We start from the raw sequence: 15,890 nt of genomic DNA, 5'->3' as shown, positions 1-15,890 counted from the left end.
TCTCCGCATTGGACAGTCGGGATCAATCCGACCCCATGACGACGGGCCGGGCAGTTGACCAATGGGATGTTAGCCATGTGGGCAGGTCCAGGCGGGGGTTCAACACAGCGGTTGAGGGCGAGTGGTGCTGGTGAGCAAAGGGAAGGGGTTGCCTGCCTCCCCTGGCGGGGAGCAGTGGGCCGCCTGTGGGGAGCAACGGGCCGCCTGTGGGGAGCAACGGGCCGCCGGTGGGGAGCAACGGGCCGCCGGTGGGGAGCAGTGGGCCGCCGGTGGGGAGCGGACAGGCGGCCCAAAGGGAAGGAGTTGCCCGCCTGCCTGGATAAGAGTCAACCTCTGGCGTTTTGTTAGCGTAAGAAAGGAACTGCAGATGCTGGTTTGCACCGAAGGTAGACACAAAATGCTGGAGTAACTCAGCGGGACAGGCAGCTTCTCTGGAGAGAAGGAATGTCGTTTCGGGTCGAGACACTTCTTCAGTGAGAGTCAGAAGAGAGGGAAACAGAGATATGGAGGGGTAAGGCGTGAAAACAACAGATCAAAGCAGACGCTGTTAAAGAAAATGTAGAATAGTTCATTGTTAGCTGTGGGGAAGATGACAAGGAGGCATACAATCAGTAAAATTAATCAGGAGGAGAGTGAAACTAATCGGAGAACTAGGATAGGGGAGGCACGGGGAGAGAAGGAATACAAGAGTTACTTGAAGTTGGAGAAGTCAATAATCGTACCGTGGTAAGCTGCAAAGGTGAAATATGGGGTGCTGTTCCTCCAATTTGCTCTGGGCCTCACTTTGACAATGGAGGAGGCCCAGGACTGAAAACTCAGAGTGGGAATGGGTGGAGGAGTTAAAGTGTTTAGCAACCAGGAGATCGCGTAGACTTGGGCAGACTGAGGGTTTTGTTGTATGGAGGAAACCTGTCACTTTCTGTTTATTGTGCAGGAGGTGAGGTGCCTGTTATTGAATCCCTCCTCCCCTCAGCAGCTTTCATTCTGCTGTTAAAAACTCGGACTCCATCTTCCGTGTTCTTAAATTCAGCGTTTCCAAATCCTTCTCCATTTTTCAGAGAAAATAAATGCTGTCAAGTTGAAGTGCACAAGTATGTTGAGGAACATGTACAATGAAAATCTTGCAGGTAGCAGTGCCATTGGCACAGACATAAATTATACACAACATTAAAAGGAAAAAGACTGTAAAACAATAGAACCACACCTATGGTTTTGCAAGAGGTGGTCCATAGTGTTATATTGCTGAGAGAGGATTAAGGTTGTGGAGGCTGATTCAGGAACCTGATAGTTGCAGGAAAGTAGCTGTTCCTGAGCCTGGTGTGGGACTTCAGACAGAGTTGTGGAGTCGTACAGAATGGAAAAAGTCCTTTTGGTCCAACTTGGGTATGTCTACAAGATGCCCCATCTACACTAGTCCCACCTGCCTGGGATTGGCCCATATCCCTCTAAACTTTTCCTATCCATGTAGCTGTCCAAATGTCTTCTCTGTTAGCTTGTTCCATATACCCTCTGCCCTCTGTGTGAAAAAGTTGCCCCGTCACGTTCTTATTAAATCTTTCACCACTTACTTTAAACCTGTCCTCTAGATCTTGATTCCCTGATTGTCGGTAGAATACTCTGTGCATCGACCCTACCTATTCCCCTCATGATTGTATTCACCTCTATAAGATCACCTCTCACCCTCCTCTGTGCTAGAATTAAGTCCTAGCCTGCCCAACCTCTCCCCATAGCCCAGTCCCTCGTTTTGACAACATCCTTGTAAATCTTTGCACTCCTTCCAGTTTAACAACATCTATCCTATAGCAGGGTGACCAAAACTGGACATATTACTCCAAATGTGGCCTCACCAATGTCTTGTACAATTATAACATAACATTCCAATTTCTGTACTCAATACTTTGATTGACAGAGGTGCAAAGGGACTTGGGAGTGTGGCGGTAGGATTCCCGAAAAGTTAATTTGCAAGTCAATCAGTGGTAAGTAAGGCAAATGCAATTCTGTCATTCCTTTCGAGAGGAGTAGAATATAAAAACAGAGATGTAATGCTGAGGCTTTATAAGGCACTGGTTAGACTGCATTTAGAGCATTGGGAGCAATTTTGGGCCCCATGTCTGAGGAAGGATGTGCTGGTGTTGGAGAGGGTCCAGAGGAGGTTTACGAGAATTATCCCAGGGATGATTGAGTTAACAGACGGCACTGGGCCTGTACTCGCTGGAGTTTAGAAGGATGAGGGGGACCTCATTGAAACTTACCGAATAGTGAAAGGCCTGGGTAGTGTGGATGTGTAGAGGATGTTTCTATTAGTCAGACAGTCTAGCACCTGCCATAGTCTCAGAATAAAAGGACTTAACTTTAGAAAGAAGATGAGGATGAATTTCTTTGGGTAGAGGGTAGTGAATCTATAGAATTCGTTGCCATGAGCTGTGGAGGCCGTCAATGGATATTTGTGAGGTGGAGATTGACAGAATCTTGTTTAGTTTATTGTCACGTGTACCGAGATACGGTGAAAGGCTTAGTATGGGTGTTAGGGGTTATGGGGAGAAGGGTTGAGAGGGGAAGATAGATCAGCCATGATTGAATGATGGAGTAGACTTGATGTGCTGAATGGCCTAATTCTGCTCCTATAACTTATGAACTTATGAAGGCCAATGTGCCAGAAGCCTACTTGACCACCCTGTCTACCTGTGAAACTACCTTCAAGGAACTATGTACCAGCAGTGCTAGACCCGCCTGGTCTACAACACTCTCAAGAGACCTAGCATATTTTTGTACCTACTGCCAAATGTTTGCAGTGAAAAGCGGGTGTCGGCTGGATGGTGGTTGATCCTTGATGATGGATGCTGCCCTTGTGAGGTAGTGACTCCCAAAGATGATTTTAGTGATGGGGAAGGCTGTGTCTGCAATGGAGTGGGCTGTGTCCACCATTCTCTGAAGCCTCTTGCATTACTGTGTATTGGGATGGCCACGATGCCACAAGGTCAGGATAGTTTCTACAGTGCATCTGTAAAATGTTGTTATGGTATTCGGTGCATGCTGAATCTGCTTAAACATCTAAGGGAGTAGAGGTGCCTCTTCATGATTATATCTCTGTGCCAGCAGAGGACAGATGTTAATGCCCAGGAATTTGAAGCTGCTAACTCTCCACCACTGACCCACAAATTAAATCTCTTAAAGGGCCTGTCCCACTTAGGCGATTTTAAGGCGACTGCCGGCGACTAGGCTGTCGCCGACAGTTCGCCAGGTGTCGCGGGCATGATCGTGAGGAGTCTTCCAAGAATCGTAGTGGATCTCAGCGCGTTGCAGAGAAATCATCCGGAGTGAAATTTCTCGGCGACAGCTGGCTTGTTGCCAGGTATCGTTGCTTATTGCGGGCGCTGTCGCCTGCTGTCCCCAGATTTGCTAGGTTGTCTTAGATGCATCTAGAAACACATTATATTAAAATAAGTAAAGTCATTTCAAAATACCATAAAATGCTTGTGTTTAACCAATTTATTTACCGTCAGGACATTTGACAGGTAGATTGGAGGCGACAGTTTGATGGTCAGGTAAGCGTGGGAATTTCGCGATGTTTATGTCCATCAGCTATTACATTTAAAGTGGGCTCCCAACCCAGATATGCAACCCATAAACCAGATATGCATCTCCCGTACATTTTCAAAGAAGGCCCACACACTTTTCACAAAAATCCACTTAACCACTTACCGACTTGTCAGTGATTTCAGCGAAAATTAGGGCGCCGGAGAAGCATTGACAGCGTGGGAATTTCATGGTTTCCGGAGACGCTGTAATCTCGACCATACTTGGCATTGTCGTGGTCATTGTCGTCGGGTAAAATAAAAGTTCGGCGATCTGCTATGACTTTGACAGTCGCCAGCAGTCGCCTTAAAATCGCCTAAAGTGGGACAAGCCCTTAACTTCCCCTTTCTGAAGTTAACAATTAGTTTCCAGCTTTTGTTGATGTTGAGTGAGTTGCTGCTGCTGTACACCATTCAACAAGGTGTCCTATCTCACTCCTGTATGCTGAATCGTTACCACCCGTGATGTGGCCAAAGACAGTGGTGTTGCCAGAAGATTTGGAGCTATGCTTAAACATACAGTCATGGGTGTAAAGAGATTAGAGCTGGGAGCTATGCTTTCAGCCAGGAGGTGCACCTGCGTTGATGGTAAGCAAGGAGAAGGTGTTTTTACCGATCCGCATTGATTGAGGTCTGCTGATGAGGAAGTCAAGAATCCAGTTACAGGGGGGCTCTGTCTTGGAGACTAGTGATGTTTGGAGGGTATATTTGTGTTGAACACCAAGCTGTAGTTGAACGGCAGCCTGACATATGGGTTTCTGTTATCCACATGGTCCAGAGCAGTGAATTAGCATCGGCCATTGACCCGTTGTGGCGGCATAATGTGACGGTAGGCAAATTGAGGCAGATCCAAGTCATTTCCGAGGCAGGAGTTGATCGTGCCATAAGTTCTTAGTATAGTGGATGTAAGTGCTACTTGACAGCTGTCACTGAGGCAGGTCACCGTGCTCCTTTTAGATACTTGTACGATGGATTGAAGCAGGTGGTCCTCCGACCACAAAATCGATAGGTTGAAGATGTTTTTGAATACTCCAGCCAGGTCTGCGCAGGTCTTCAGCACTCAGTCTGGGATGTCATCTGAGCTGGAAACTTTGACCGGGTTCACCCTTTCGAAGGGTTCTCACTCTGACATCTCAGAGATGGAAATTGCAGTAAGGTACTGAGGGAGTGTGTGTGGCTGTGTTGCTGTATGTCTTTTCAAAGCGTGCATAAAAGACATTATGCTCATCCAAATGTTGTTCATTGCCTCTTACTCTACCTGGTTTCACTTTGTAGGAAGTGATGGTGTGTAAGCTCTGCACAGCTGTCAAGTGTTCATCTGTGACTTCAGAGTCCAAAATTAACCCTAAGTGCTTGCAATGGCCTTCAGGAACTCATGCCTGGATTTCTTGTGTGACGTTGAATCATCAGTTGTAAATGTCACATACTTCACCTTCAGCCGATTATAGATCTCCTGGTTTATACAATACAATACAATACAATACAATATATCTTTATTGTAGTTAATAATGAAGTAGATTTTCAAAGTAGTTAATAATTAAATAGATTTTCAAAGTCTACAGAGAGACTTGGGCCTTTTGGAAGGGTGGGCTGGAAGATGGCAGATGGAGTTTAATGCTGATAAGTGTGAGATGCTGCATTTTGGTAGGACAAATCAAAATAGGACGTACAGGGTAAATGGTAGGGAATTGAGGAATGCAGTGGAACAGAGGGATCTGGGAATAACTGTGCATTGTTCCCTGAAGGTGGAATCTCATGTGGATAGGGTGGTGAAGAAGGTGTTTGGTATGCTTGCCTTTATAAATCAGAGCATCGAATATAGAAGTTGGGACGTAATGTTAAAATTGTACAAGGCATTGGTGAGGCCGAATCTGGAATATGGTGTGCAGTTCTGGTCGCCAAATTATAGGAAGGATGTCAACAAAATAGAGAGAGTACAGAGGCGATTTACTAGAATGTTGCCTGGGTTGCAGCACTTGAGCTACAGAGAGAGATTGAACAGGTTGGGTCTTTATTCTTTGGAGCGCAGAAGGGTAAGGGGGGACTTGATAGAGGTTTTTAAAATTTTAAGAGGGACGGACAGAGTTGACGTGGGTAAGCTTTTCCCTTTGAGAGTGGGGAAGATTCAAACAAGGAGACATAACTTCAGAATTAAGGGACAAAAGTTTAGGGGTAACATGAGGGGTAACTTTTTTTACTCAGAGGGTGGTGGCTGTATGGAATGAGCTTCCGGTGGAAGTGGTGGAGGCAGGCTCGATTTTATTATTTAAGAGTAAATTAGATAGGTATATGGATGGGAAGGGATTGGAGGGTTATGGTCTGAGAGCAGGTAGATGGGACTAGGTCGGAGAAAGTGTTCGGCATGGACTAGAAGGGCCAAACTGGCCTGTTTCCGTGCTGTAATTGTTATATGGTTATATGGTTATATATGGTCATTGTACCCAGGGGTACAACGGGATTGGGAATGCGCCTCCCATACGATGCAATAATTTAAGTAATTAGACAACAGCAACCCAACGAAACAATTGTAACAGTTTTAGACAGGGTAAAGTGCAAGTTGATCTATGCGTTGTGACCATCCGGCTCAGCAGGACCGGTTCATAGCAGCAATGGCCCTGGGGATTAAGCTGTTCCTGAGTCTGGAGGTGTGGGCGTAGAAGGCCTTATATCGTCTGCCCGATGGAAGGAGTTCGAACAGACTGTTGCAGGGGTGTGAAGAGTCTTTGTGGATGCTGGTGACTTTTCTGAGGCATCGTGTGTTGTAGATGCCCTCCAAGTCTGGTAGCTGTGTTCCGATGGCCCTCTGAGCTCTATGGACTACCTGCTGTAGAACTTTCCTTTCTGCCTCCGTGCAGCTGAGGTACCACACAGGGATGCCATGCGTTAGGATGCTCTCTATGGTGCAGCGGTAGAAGGTCGTCAGCAGCTGTTGGGGTAGACCAGACTTTTTCAGTGTTCTTAGGTAGAACAGTCTTTGCTGTGCCTTCTTGACCAGCGCAGCAGTGTTATTGGACCATGTCAGGTCCTCCGAAATGTGAGTGCCCAGAAACTTGAAGCTGGACACTCTCTCCACAATGTCCCCGTTGATAGAGATCGGGGCATATTCCCCGTTATGTGACCTACGGAAGTTGATGATCAGCTCCTTGGTCTTGGTGGTATTTAGGGACAGGTTGTTCTCCGAGCACCAGTCCGCCAGGTTCTGCACCTCCGCTCTATAGTTTGTTTCATCCCCGTTGGTGATAAGCCCGATCACCGTTGTGTCATCTGCAAACTTGACAATGGTGTTGGTGTCGAATGGTGTTGGTGTCGAACAGTCGTGTGTGAAGAGGGAGTAGAGCATGGGGCTCAGAACACAGCCCTGTGGTGTGCCGGTACTCGGGGTGATAGTGGAGGACAGGAAGTCCACGATCCAGTCACATAATGACGAGCTGAGGCCTAACTGGTGGAGTTTGGTGATGAGCTTGGTGGGGGTGACCGTGTTGAAGGCGGAGCTATAGTCTATGAATAGCATCCTCACGTACGTGCCCTGTCTCTCTAGGTGAGTCAGGACAGTGTGAAGAGCCAGAGAGATGGCGTCCTCTGTGGATCTATTTGCCCTGTATGCAAATTGATGTGGGTCCAGTGAGTCAGGGATGCTGGATTTGATGTGTGAGGGGACCAGCCTTTCAAAGCAGCCTTCCAGGGCTTCTGGGTGTGCAATACAGGATATTTTTGCAGGTACACATCCGTGCATTTCTTTATGAAGTCATTCACGACTGTGGCATATTCATTCAGGTTCGCTGACGAATTCATGATTAGGGCCCAATCCACAGATTTGAAGCAGTCTTGTAACCGTTCTTCTGCCCCCACCCGCAGTACTTTGTAGTGTTCTGCCAGTTCTGATCTTTTCATTCTCTGCCTAGACACAGAAAAAAAAGGACAGCCAGGTAGTCAGATTTTCCAAAGTGTGGCTGAGGGAAGGAGCGGTGAGGGTTCCTGATGGAGGTGTAGCAGTGATATGTTGATGCTGGTTAGCCTGGTTGGAATTCCCAGAGATGATGAGGAAGTCATTGGGGTACATCATTTCCTGCTTGTTGAGCACAACATGGGAGTCATAACCAGAAGACACACAAAATGCAGATGTTGGGATATTGTGGGGAAAAAAACAACTGCTGGAGATACTCCGCATCTGTGGAGGGAAATGGACAGCCAACTTTTCAGGTTTGGGACCTTTTTTCAGACTGAAGCATGATCTGAAGAAGGGTCACAACCCGAAATATCATCTGTCCATTTCCCTCCACAGATGCTGCTTGACCTGCTAAGTTCCTGTAGCAGTTTCTTTTATACACAATATTATGACTAATCTTTTCTGTGTAAACTACTGTGAAAAGCAATTTGCCTGCCAATATGTCAGTAATGCTTAATTTTGTGAACACATGATCCTACTTTAAAGTATCCTCTAGCCTTTTTGAAATGTTGGGACAGGCTAACTAACGCACTTCAGTTCCTGTCTGTGTTTTGTGGACATGTGCTCAAGTGGCGAGATGATAGATCCTGTGGATAAAATCAGGTTATAGTATCAGCTCAAGGCATTTCAATGATCTAATTGTAATGTTAATTTTTTTGTCCCTTTAGAAACTTTATTGTTTCAAGATATTTTAAAATAATATGACGAGTATATATGATGTTTGATCCTTTTCAGTTCCAATGCAGATGACCTCACATTTGTTTACATTGACTTTCATTTGCTACACTTTTGTCCCATTTGCTCAATCTATTAGAACCTCTTTGCAATTTAATGCTTTCACCTATATTCCTGACAACCTGACATTCCTGATCTATTTTGGTATCATTAGCAAAGTTGGATTATATGGCTTTATGTTATGTTTTTGGTATCATTTATAAATGATGTGAATAACCACAGTCCCAAGCAGGCCTTTGTGGAGCATCACTAATTATATTTATTTATTCACAAAATGCTGGAGTAACTCAGCAGGTCAGGCAGCATCTCGGGAGAGAAGGAATGGGTGACGTTTCGGGTCGAGACCCTTCTTCAGACTGATGTCGGGGGTGGGACAAAGGAAGGATATAGGTGGAGACAGGAAGATAGAGGGAGATCTGGGAAGGAGGAGGGGAAGGGAGGGACAGAGGAGCTATCTGAAGTTGGAGAAGTCGACGTTCATACCACCGGGCTGCAAACTGCCCAGGCGAAATATGAGGTGCTGCTCCTCCAATTTCCGGCGGGCCTCACTATGGCACTGGAGGAGGCCCATGACAGAGAGGTCAGACTGGGAATGGGAGGGGGAGTTAAAGTGCTGGGCCACCGGGAGATCAGTTGCGTTAATGCGGACCGAGCGCAGGTGTTCAGCGAAGCGATCGCCGAGCCTGCGCTTGGTTTCGCCGATATAAATAAGTTGACATCTAGAGCAGCGGATGCAATAGATGAGGTTGGAGGAGGTGCAGGTGAACCTCTGTCTCACCTGGAAAGACTGTTTGGGTTCTTTGATGGAGTTGAGGGGGGAGGTAAAGGGACAGGTGTTGCATCTCGTGCGGTTGCAAGGGAAAGTGCCCGGGGTTGGGGTGGTTTGGGTAGGAAGGGACGAGTGGACCAGGGAGTTACGGAGGGAACGGTCTCTGTGGAACGCAGAGAGGGGAGGGGATGGGAAGATATGGCCAGTGGTGGGGTCCCGTTGTAGGTGACGGAAATGTTGGTGGATGATATGTTGGATCCGCTGGCTGGTGGGGTGGAAGGTGAGAACGAGGGGGATCCTGTCCTTGTTGCGAGTGGGGGGAGGGGGAGCAAGAGTGGAGCTGCGGGATGTAGAAGAGACCCTAGTGAGAGCCTAATCTATAATGGAGGAGGGGAAGCCCCGTTTTCTGAAGAACGAGGACATCTCGGAAGCCCTAGTCTGAAACACCTCATCCCGGGTGCAGATGCGGCGTAGACGGAGGAATTGGGAGTAGGGGATAGACTTTTTGCAGGGGACCGGGTGGGAAGAAGTGTAGTCCAGATAGCTGTGCGAGTCGGTGGGCTTGTAGTAAATGTCCGTCACTAGTCTGTCTCCTGTGATGGAGATGGTGAGGTCCAGAAACGTGAGGGAGATGTCAGAGATAGTCCAGGTATATTTAAGGGCAGGATGGAAATTGGAGGTGAAGTGTATGAAGTCAGTGAGTTCTGCATGGGTGCAAGAGGTAGAACCAATTTGGTCGTCGATGTAGCGGAGGTAGAGTTCGGGGATGGGGCCAGTGTACGTCTGGAACAGGGATTGTTCGACGTACCCGACAAAGAGGCAGGCGTAGCTAGGGCCCATGCGAGTGCCCATAGCTACGCCTCTGGTTTGGAGGAAGTGGGAGGAGTCAAAGGAGAAGTTGTTGAGGGTAAGAACCAGCTCTGCTAGGCGGAGGAGAGTGTTGGTCGATGGGGATTGGCTGGTTCTACGGTCGAGGAAGAAACTGAGGGCTTCGAGACCATCCTTGTGGGGGATGGAGGTGTAGAGTGACTGGACATCCATGGTGAAAATGAGGTAGTGGGGGCCTGGGAACCGGAAGTTATCCAGGAGATGGAGAGCGTGTGAGGTGTCTTGGACGTAGGTGGGGAGGGATTTAACCAGGGGGGATAGGATGGAGTCGAGGTAGGTAGAGTTGTCCCACCCCCGACATCAGTCTGAAGAAGGGTCTCGACCCGAAACGTCACCCATTCCTTCTCTCCCGAGATGCTGCCTGACCTGCTGAGTTACTCCAGCATTTTGTGAATAAATCGATTTGTACTAGCATCTGCAGTTATTTTCTTATATCACTAATTATATAATTGCTTTGAGAACTGTGGCCTTGAACAGTTGCTGTCCATGTGGTGAAGAGGCATCTTCAGGGCTATAGGTAAGGATCTTGACTCAGCATCAATGAGTTCCCAGGTCAGGATGTAATTTAAGAAGGAATATTTGCAAGTGATAGTCTGCATTCCTTGTCAATCTATGTATGCTTTGTCAAGGGTGGAAAAAAGTTTGGGAATAACAAGTTGCAGCTTGTTATTCCCTTGATGCATTCAACTCGCAGCAGTGTTTTTAATCTATTGCAATTACTTTTCTTGTTAGTGTTGGTATTCTGTGATTGTAATGCCATTGAATGTCAAAGGTAACTTCCAATTAAATTTCTAGTCCTGGATATTAGGAGTTTTGTACATCTTAATTTTATTTAATGTTTCTTTTAAAGTCATTTATATTAAAATATCGTCCCCTACATACTTATACCACTCCTGTCCTTAATATTGCTTGCAATTTCACCTTTGAATATATGAAAACAAAATATGAACATGGATGGTTTGCAGGTGAATTGTTGTAGGGGTGTTTGAAGAAGGGTCTCAGTCTAAAACGTCTTTATGAAGAAGAGTCTCGACCTGAAACATCACCTATCCATGTTCTCCCGAGATGCTGTCTGATCCGCTGAGTTACTCCAGGACTTTGTGTCCTATTCTATGTTAACGGCCATCTACAGTTCTTGCTTTCTACTTTATATTCACATGTATTAACTTTAAATTATTTATTTGCTTTATTAGTTCATTCCTGGGAAATGGACTTCACAGAGGCATACTCTGATACCTGTTCAGCAGCTGGACTTGCTGCACGAGAGGGAAATGTAGAACTTTTGAAAGCTTTGATTAAGAAAGGTCATAGCCTTGATATTACAGACAACCGTGGTTGGTATCCAATCCATGAAGCTGCGTCACACACAACCTTGAAATGTTTGAGGCTTTTGGTACATAAAGGTATAATAAATGACTAAGTATTTGGATTGCTTGTTTTATTGAAATAGGACCGCTCCCTGTCACCTAAATACCAATCATACAAATGATTTACGTGCAAGTAATCCTTTAAAGCTTTTTGTGAAGTTGTCGTAACAACTTTTAGTGAATCCAAATTAGGAAAACATTTTTTTGTGATCTCCAAATAAAAACTTTTGAAAACCCTTCTCATTAGATTGTTAAATTGAATCTTAATAACCCTTATAATTAGGTGGCTCTACCTTGATATCAGTCGCTTGTCTCTGTTGTTGTATGCTTTGCGTTTCTTTGCTTTTTTTTCTGCAATTTCTTCCATTCTCATTTTCTGACTCTTATTTTTGGCCTTGCTTTGACTGATTATGTAGACACTTCAGCATTAATGGAAACTTAGATCATGAGCAGAAAGTTCAATCATGTCATCAGGCCTAACCATAAAGATGCAGTGGCAGCTGAGCCTGTCTTTCAAGCTTCATAAAGCATCTTTTTTTGTTGATTATTTTATTCCATTTTTGCAAACCTCATCTAAAATCTGTTGTTTATCCCATCTTTGCTTCGGATTTCTCCCATCACTCTTCCTTGCCTCTATGTACCTGATTACGTTTATCCCTGCTTCAGTTTCTCCTTGTGAAACCCTTCTAAAGCTGTATATTCAGACTGACTATATTCAAAACTATCCATGCTATTTTCTACTCTCATAAATAGCATATACAACAAACTCTTGTTAAATATATTCTGCCTCAATCTTTACTTATCTAGATTTATACTTAAATTCCAGACAAAATTGAATACAAAAATAACATCGTGTTTTAAGAATACTCTTATTTCTTTTGTTCACCTTTATCTTGCTAAATGTATTCTGTCTCAATCTTTACTTGTCTAGGTTTATACTTAGTCCCAGATAAAATTGAATTAAAATATAACATTGTGATTTAAAAAACCCTTATTTATTTTGTTCACCGTTATTTGCATTTTCCTCCATCCTCATAAACCCTGAATGTTTTTTTCCTTTGGCTGCCATCCGTGCATTCCATCTGCTGACTGCCACTGACAACAATACTACAGAAACCTCACCCAGCATCCAAACATTGATAGTTATTGCATTCAATAAAGGCAGAGACAGTACTTGCATTATTTTCATTATTTTGGAACATCTCCATTTCTAACGTAAAATGTTTATTTTATCAAACTTTTCGTCACCCTTTCAAATGTTGTGCCACCTTTATACTAATTCCAAGTACTTCACAAATAGACAAGGTCCCTTATGTTGATATTGCTCTATCAATGTAGGGTTTTTTTCAGTCTACTAATTTGCATTTGTTTCTTGCACGCCGATACTCCGGTTCTGAAATAGAACAAACCAAAAAGCAATAGCTCTCAAAATGTCAGATTGGAATGTACCAACCATTTGACTGCATGAAATTGGCCTGTTTAGATGTGAAATTGGAAGATGAAGGGGGAGGTGTGGTGAATGTTTGAAGTGAAACTTATGAGTATATAAAAAGAAGTGTGGCACATGAGAAGGGGAGTGAGTTGCATAGATATTTGTGGGACCTGCATCTTCAGTGGAATTAAAAATGTTTATATTATTTCCCCTAGCTTCACGGACGTCAGGTGTGGAATTGAAAACTTACGAAGGAGAAACAGCTCTTCATCTTGCTGCTAAACATGGTCATTTGAAGATTGCCAAGATTCTGCTACAGGCAGGAGCAAATCCGAATGCTGTCACTAATGAGAATGTAACACCACTTTTTTTAGGTAAGGCACCGGAAGTAAAGACTCCAAAGACGTACAGGTATGTAGGTTAATTGACTGGGTAAATGTAAAAAATTGTCCCTAGTGGGTGTAGGATAGTGTTAATGTGCGGGGATCGCTGGGCGGCGCGGACTTGGTGGGCCGAAAAGGCCTGTTTCCGCGCTGTATATATATATGATATGAGATGATGATAAAGCCTTAGCCATAACTTGGCAGGCATCTGATAGTGTCTGCCATGAACAAGACATGTACCTTTTTTGTAACTTGCAATTTTCTTAAGTGCAAGATGAATGTTGCAATGAGGGAAACCTGACTTGGATGAATAGAGAATTTATATATTACTAGCACAAGTGTGCCCGTTGGGCCCGTCCTCGTAGGGTTTCCATTGTAACCGGGAGGGGAGTGGGGGGGAGGGAAGGAGGGAGGAGGGAGGTGTGGAGGGGGGAGGGGAGGGGGGAGGGAAGGGGGGAGGGAAGGGGGGGAGAGGGGAGGGAAGGGGAGGGAAGGGGGGGAGAGGGGAGGGAAGGGGGGGAGAGGGGAGGGAGCGGGGTAGGGGGGAGGGGGGGGGAGGGGGAGGGGAGGGGGAAGGGGAGGCAGAGGGGGGGGAGGGGAGAGGGAAGGGGGAAGGGAGGGAGGGGGGACCTCCCCTTTTCCCAGTACCCTCTTTCCCCGTTGGGCCCGTCCTCGTAGGGTTTCCATTGTAACCGGGAGGAGGGGAGGGAGGGAAGTGGGAGGGAGGGAAGTGGGAGGGAGGGAGGAGGGGGGGGGGAGGGGAGGGGGAGAGGGGGGAGGGGAGGGGGAGAGAGGGGAGGGGGAAGGGGACCTCCCCTTTTCCCAGTACCCCTCTTTCCCCGTTGGGCCCATCCTTGTAGGGTTTCCATTGTAACCGGGAGGGGAGTGGGGGTAGGGAGGGGGTAGGGGTAGGGAGGGGGGAAGGAGGGGACCTCCCCTTTTCCCAGTGCCCCTCTTTCCCCGTTGGGCCCGTCCTTGTAGGGTTTCCATTGTAACCGGGAGGGGAGTGGGGGGGAGGGAAGGGAGGAGGGAGGTGTGGATGGGGGAGGGGACGGAAGGGAGGGGGGAGGGGGGAGGGAGGCGGAAGGGGGGAGGGAGGGGGACCACCCGTTTTCCCAGTACCCCTCTTTCCCTGTTGGGCCCTTCCTCGTAGGGTTTCCATTGTAACCGGGAGGCGGGGAGGGAGGGGGGAGGGAGGGAGGAGGAGGTGTGGAGGGAGGAGGGGAGGGAAGGGGGTGGAGGGGAGGGAAGGGGGGGGGGTGGAGGGAGGGAGGGGGGAAGGGGGGATGGGGAAGGGGGGAGGGAGGGGGACCTCCCTTTTTCGCAGTACCCCTCTTTCACCATTGGGCCCGTCCTCGTAGGGTTTCCATTGTAACCGGGAGGCGGGGAGGGAGGGAGGAGGGGAGGGGGATGGAGGGGGGAGGGGGGAAGGGGTGGGGAGGGGAGGGGGGAAGGGGGGGAGGGGGAGGGAGGGGACCTCCCCTTTTCCCAGTACCCCTCTTTCCCGTTGGGCCCGTCCCCGAGAGGTGGGGTGGGATGGGGAGGAGGGGGGGGAGGAGTGGGAGATGGAGGTGGGAAGGAGTGGGGAGGAAGGGATTGAGGGGGGAAGAGGGACCTCCCCTTTCTTTTTTCGAAACACTTGCCCCGGTGGCCCACGAGCATAGGGGCCCCATGCTGATCTGTGTATGTTAAGTGACTTGCAATAAAAAACACAACTTTAAAAAACAATCAGCTGCTTTTCGCAACAATGTAGAACCCATCTCACACAAGCATTGTGACGTCACAAGCTGAAGACCGTGAAAAAAAAAGGTAAAAATAAAAATATGTAAATTTGTAAACTGTTTGCGTGCCACTGTATGTCTCATTTTTTTCCTTAGTACCTATTCAGATGTACAGCACTTTGGTCAACGTGGGTTGTTTTTAAATGTGCTATACAAATATAATTGACTTGACTTGACCAAGTGCTTCTCATAAAAAAATGTAAATTTGTAAAGAGTAGACACCCAATAGCAGCTGCTTGTCCATTGTGACATCACACGCTGAAGGGGGGGGGGAGGGGGGTCAGCTCGAGCTCATCTCACGGGCATTGTGACATCACAAGCTGAAGACTAAATCCGCACCGCAGCGCCCCCCTGAAAAGGGGGGGGGGGGCAGCGCTTAAAAACTCTGTAACTTAAAAAACATGCGACTAAATCAAATGGAAAATATCACGGCCGGTCGTTTGGGAGGTTGGCGATTAAGGCGGTGGAAAACCGTCGCGCTACGGTTCACCGTTTTGCCGCAATCGCTGTTACGCGCGAACATATCAAATATTCAGGTCAAACCCAAAAAATATATATAAACAAGATCTGAGTTTTAATAGTATACTAGCACAAGTGTGCCCGTTGGGCCCGTCCTCGAAGGGTTTCCATTGTAACCGGGAGGGGAGTGGGGGGGAGGGAAGGGGGAGGGAGGGAAGGGGGAGGGAGGGGGGGAGGGGAGGGGGAAGAGGGGAGGGAGCGGGGTAGGGGGGAGGGGGAGGGGAGGGGGGAAGGCGAGGCAGAGGGGGGGGAGAGGGGAAGGGGGGAGGGAGGGGGACCTCCCCTTTTCCAGTACCCCTCTTTCCCCGTTGGGCCCGTCCTCGTAGGGTTTCCATTGTAACCGGGAGGAGGGGAGGGAGGGAGGAGGGGAGGGGAGAGGGGGGAGAGAGGGGGGTAGGGGGGAGGGAGGGGGGAGGGGAGGGGGGAAAGGGGGAGGGAGGGGGACCTCCCCTTTTCCCAGTACCTCTCTTTCCCGTTGGGCCCGTCCTTGTAGGG

At 47.5% G+C, this 15,890-nt stretch overlaps 1 protein-coding gene across 4 annotated transcripts in view; it reads left to right on the top strand.

Annotated features, from left to right (window-relative positions):
- Positions 1-94: 94 nt before the first annotated feature.
- Positions 95-15,890, top strand: part of asb3 (ankyrin repeat and SOCS box containing 3) — a 64,019-nt gene continuing 48,223 nt past the window's right edge. The window contains exons 1-3 of one of the 4 annotated variants that reach the window (XM_078405785.1): positions 95-130; positions 11,107-11,316; positions 12,928-13,086. In XM_078405785.1, the coding sequence (XP_078261911.1) occupies positions 11,121-11,316; positions 12,928-13,086 (355 nt within the window). In that variant the 5' untranslated portion in view covers positions 95-130; positions 11,107-11,120. Of the gene's footprint in view, positions 131-205; positions 350-382; positions 512-10,411; positions 10,431-11,106; positions 11,317-12,927; positions 13,087-15,890 lie in introns of those variants that run through there. The other 3 variants (XM_078405786.1, XM_078405787.1, XM_078405788.1) reach the window with 3 other exon arrangements.

This window comes from Rhinoraja longicauda, chromosome 9 (assembly GCF_053455715.1).
Source record: "Rhinoraja longicauda isolate Sanriku21f chromosome 9, sRhiLon1.1, whole genome shotgun sequence".
Lineage (NCBI taxonomy): Eukaryota > Metazoa > Chordata > Chondrichthyes > Rajiformes > Arhynchobatidae > Rhinoraja > Rhinoraja longicauda.
Note: the sequence above shows the minus strand (reverse complement) of the source record. Positions and strands in the feature narration are given on the sequence as shown.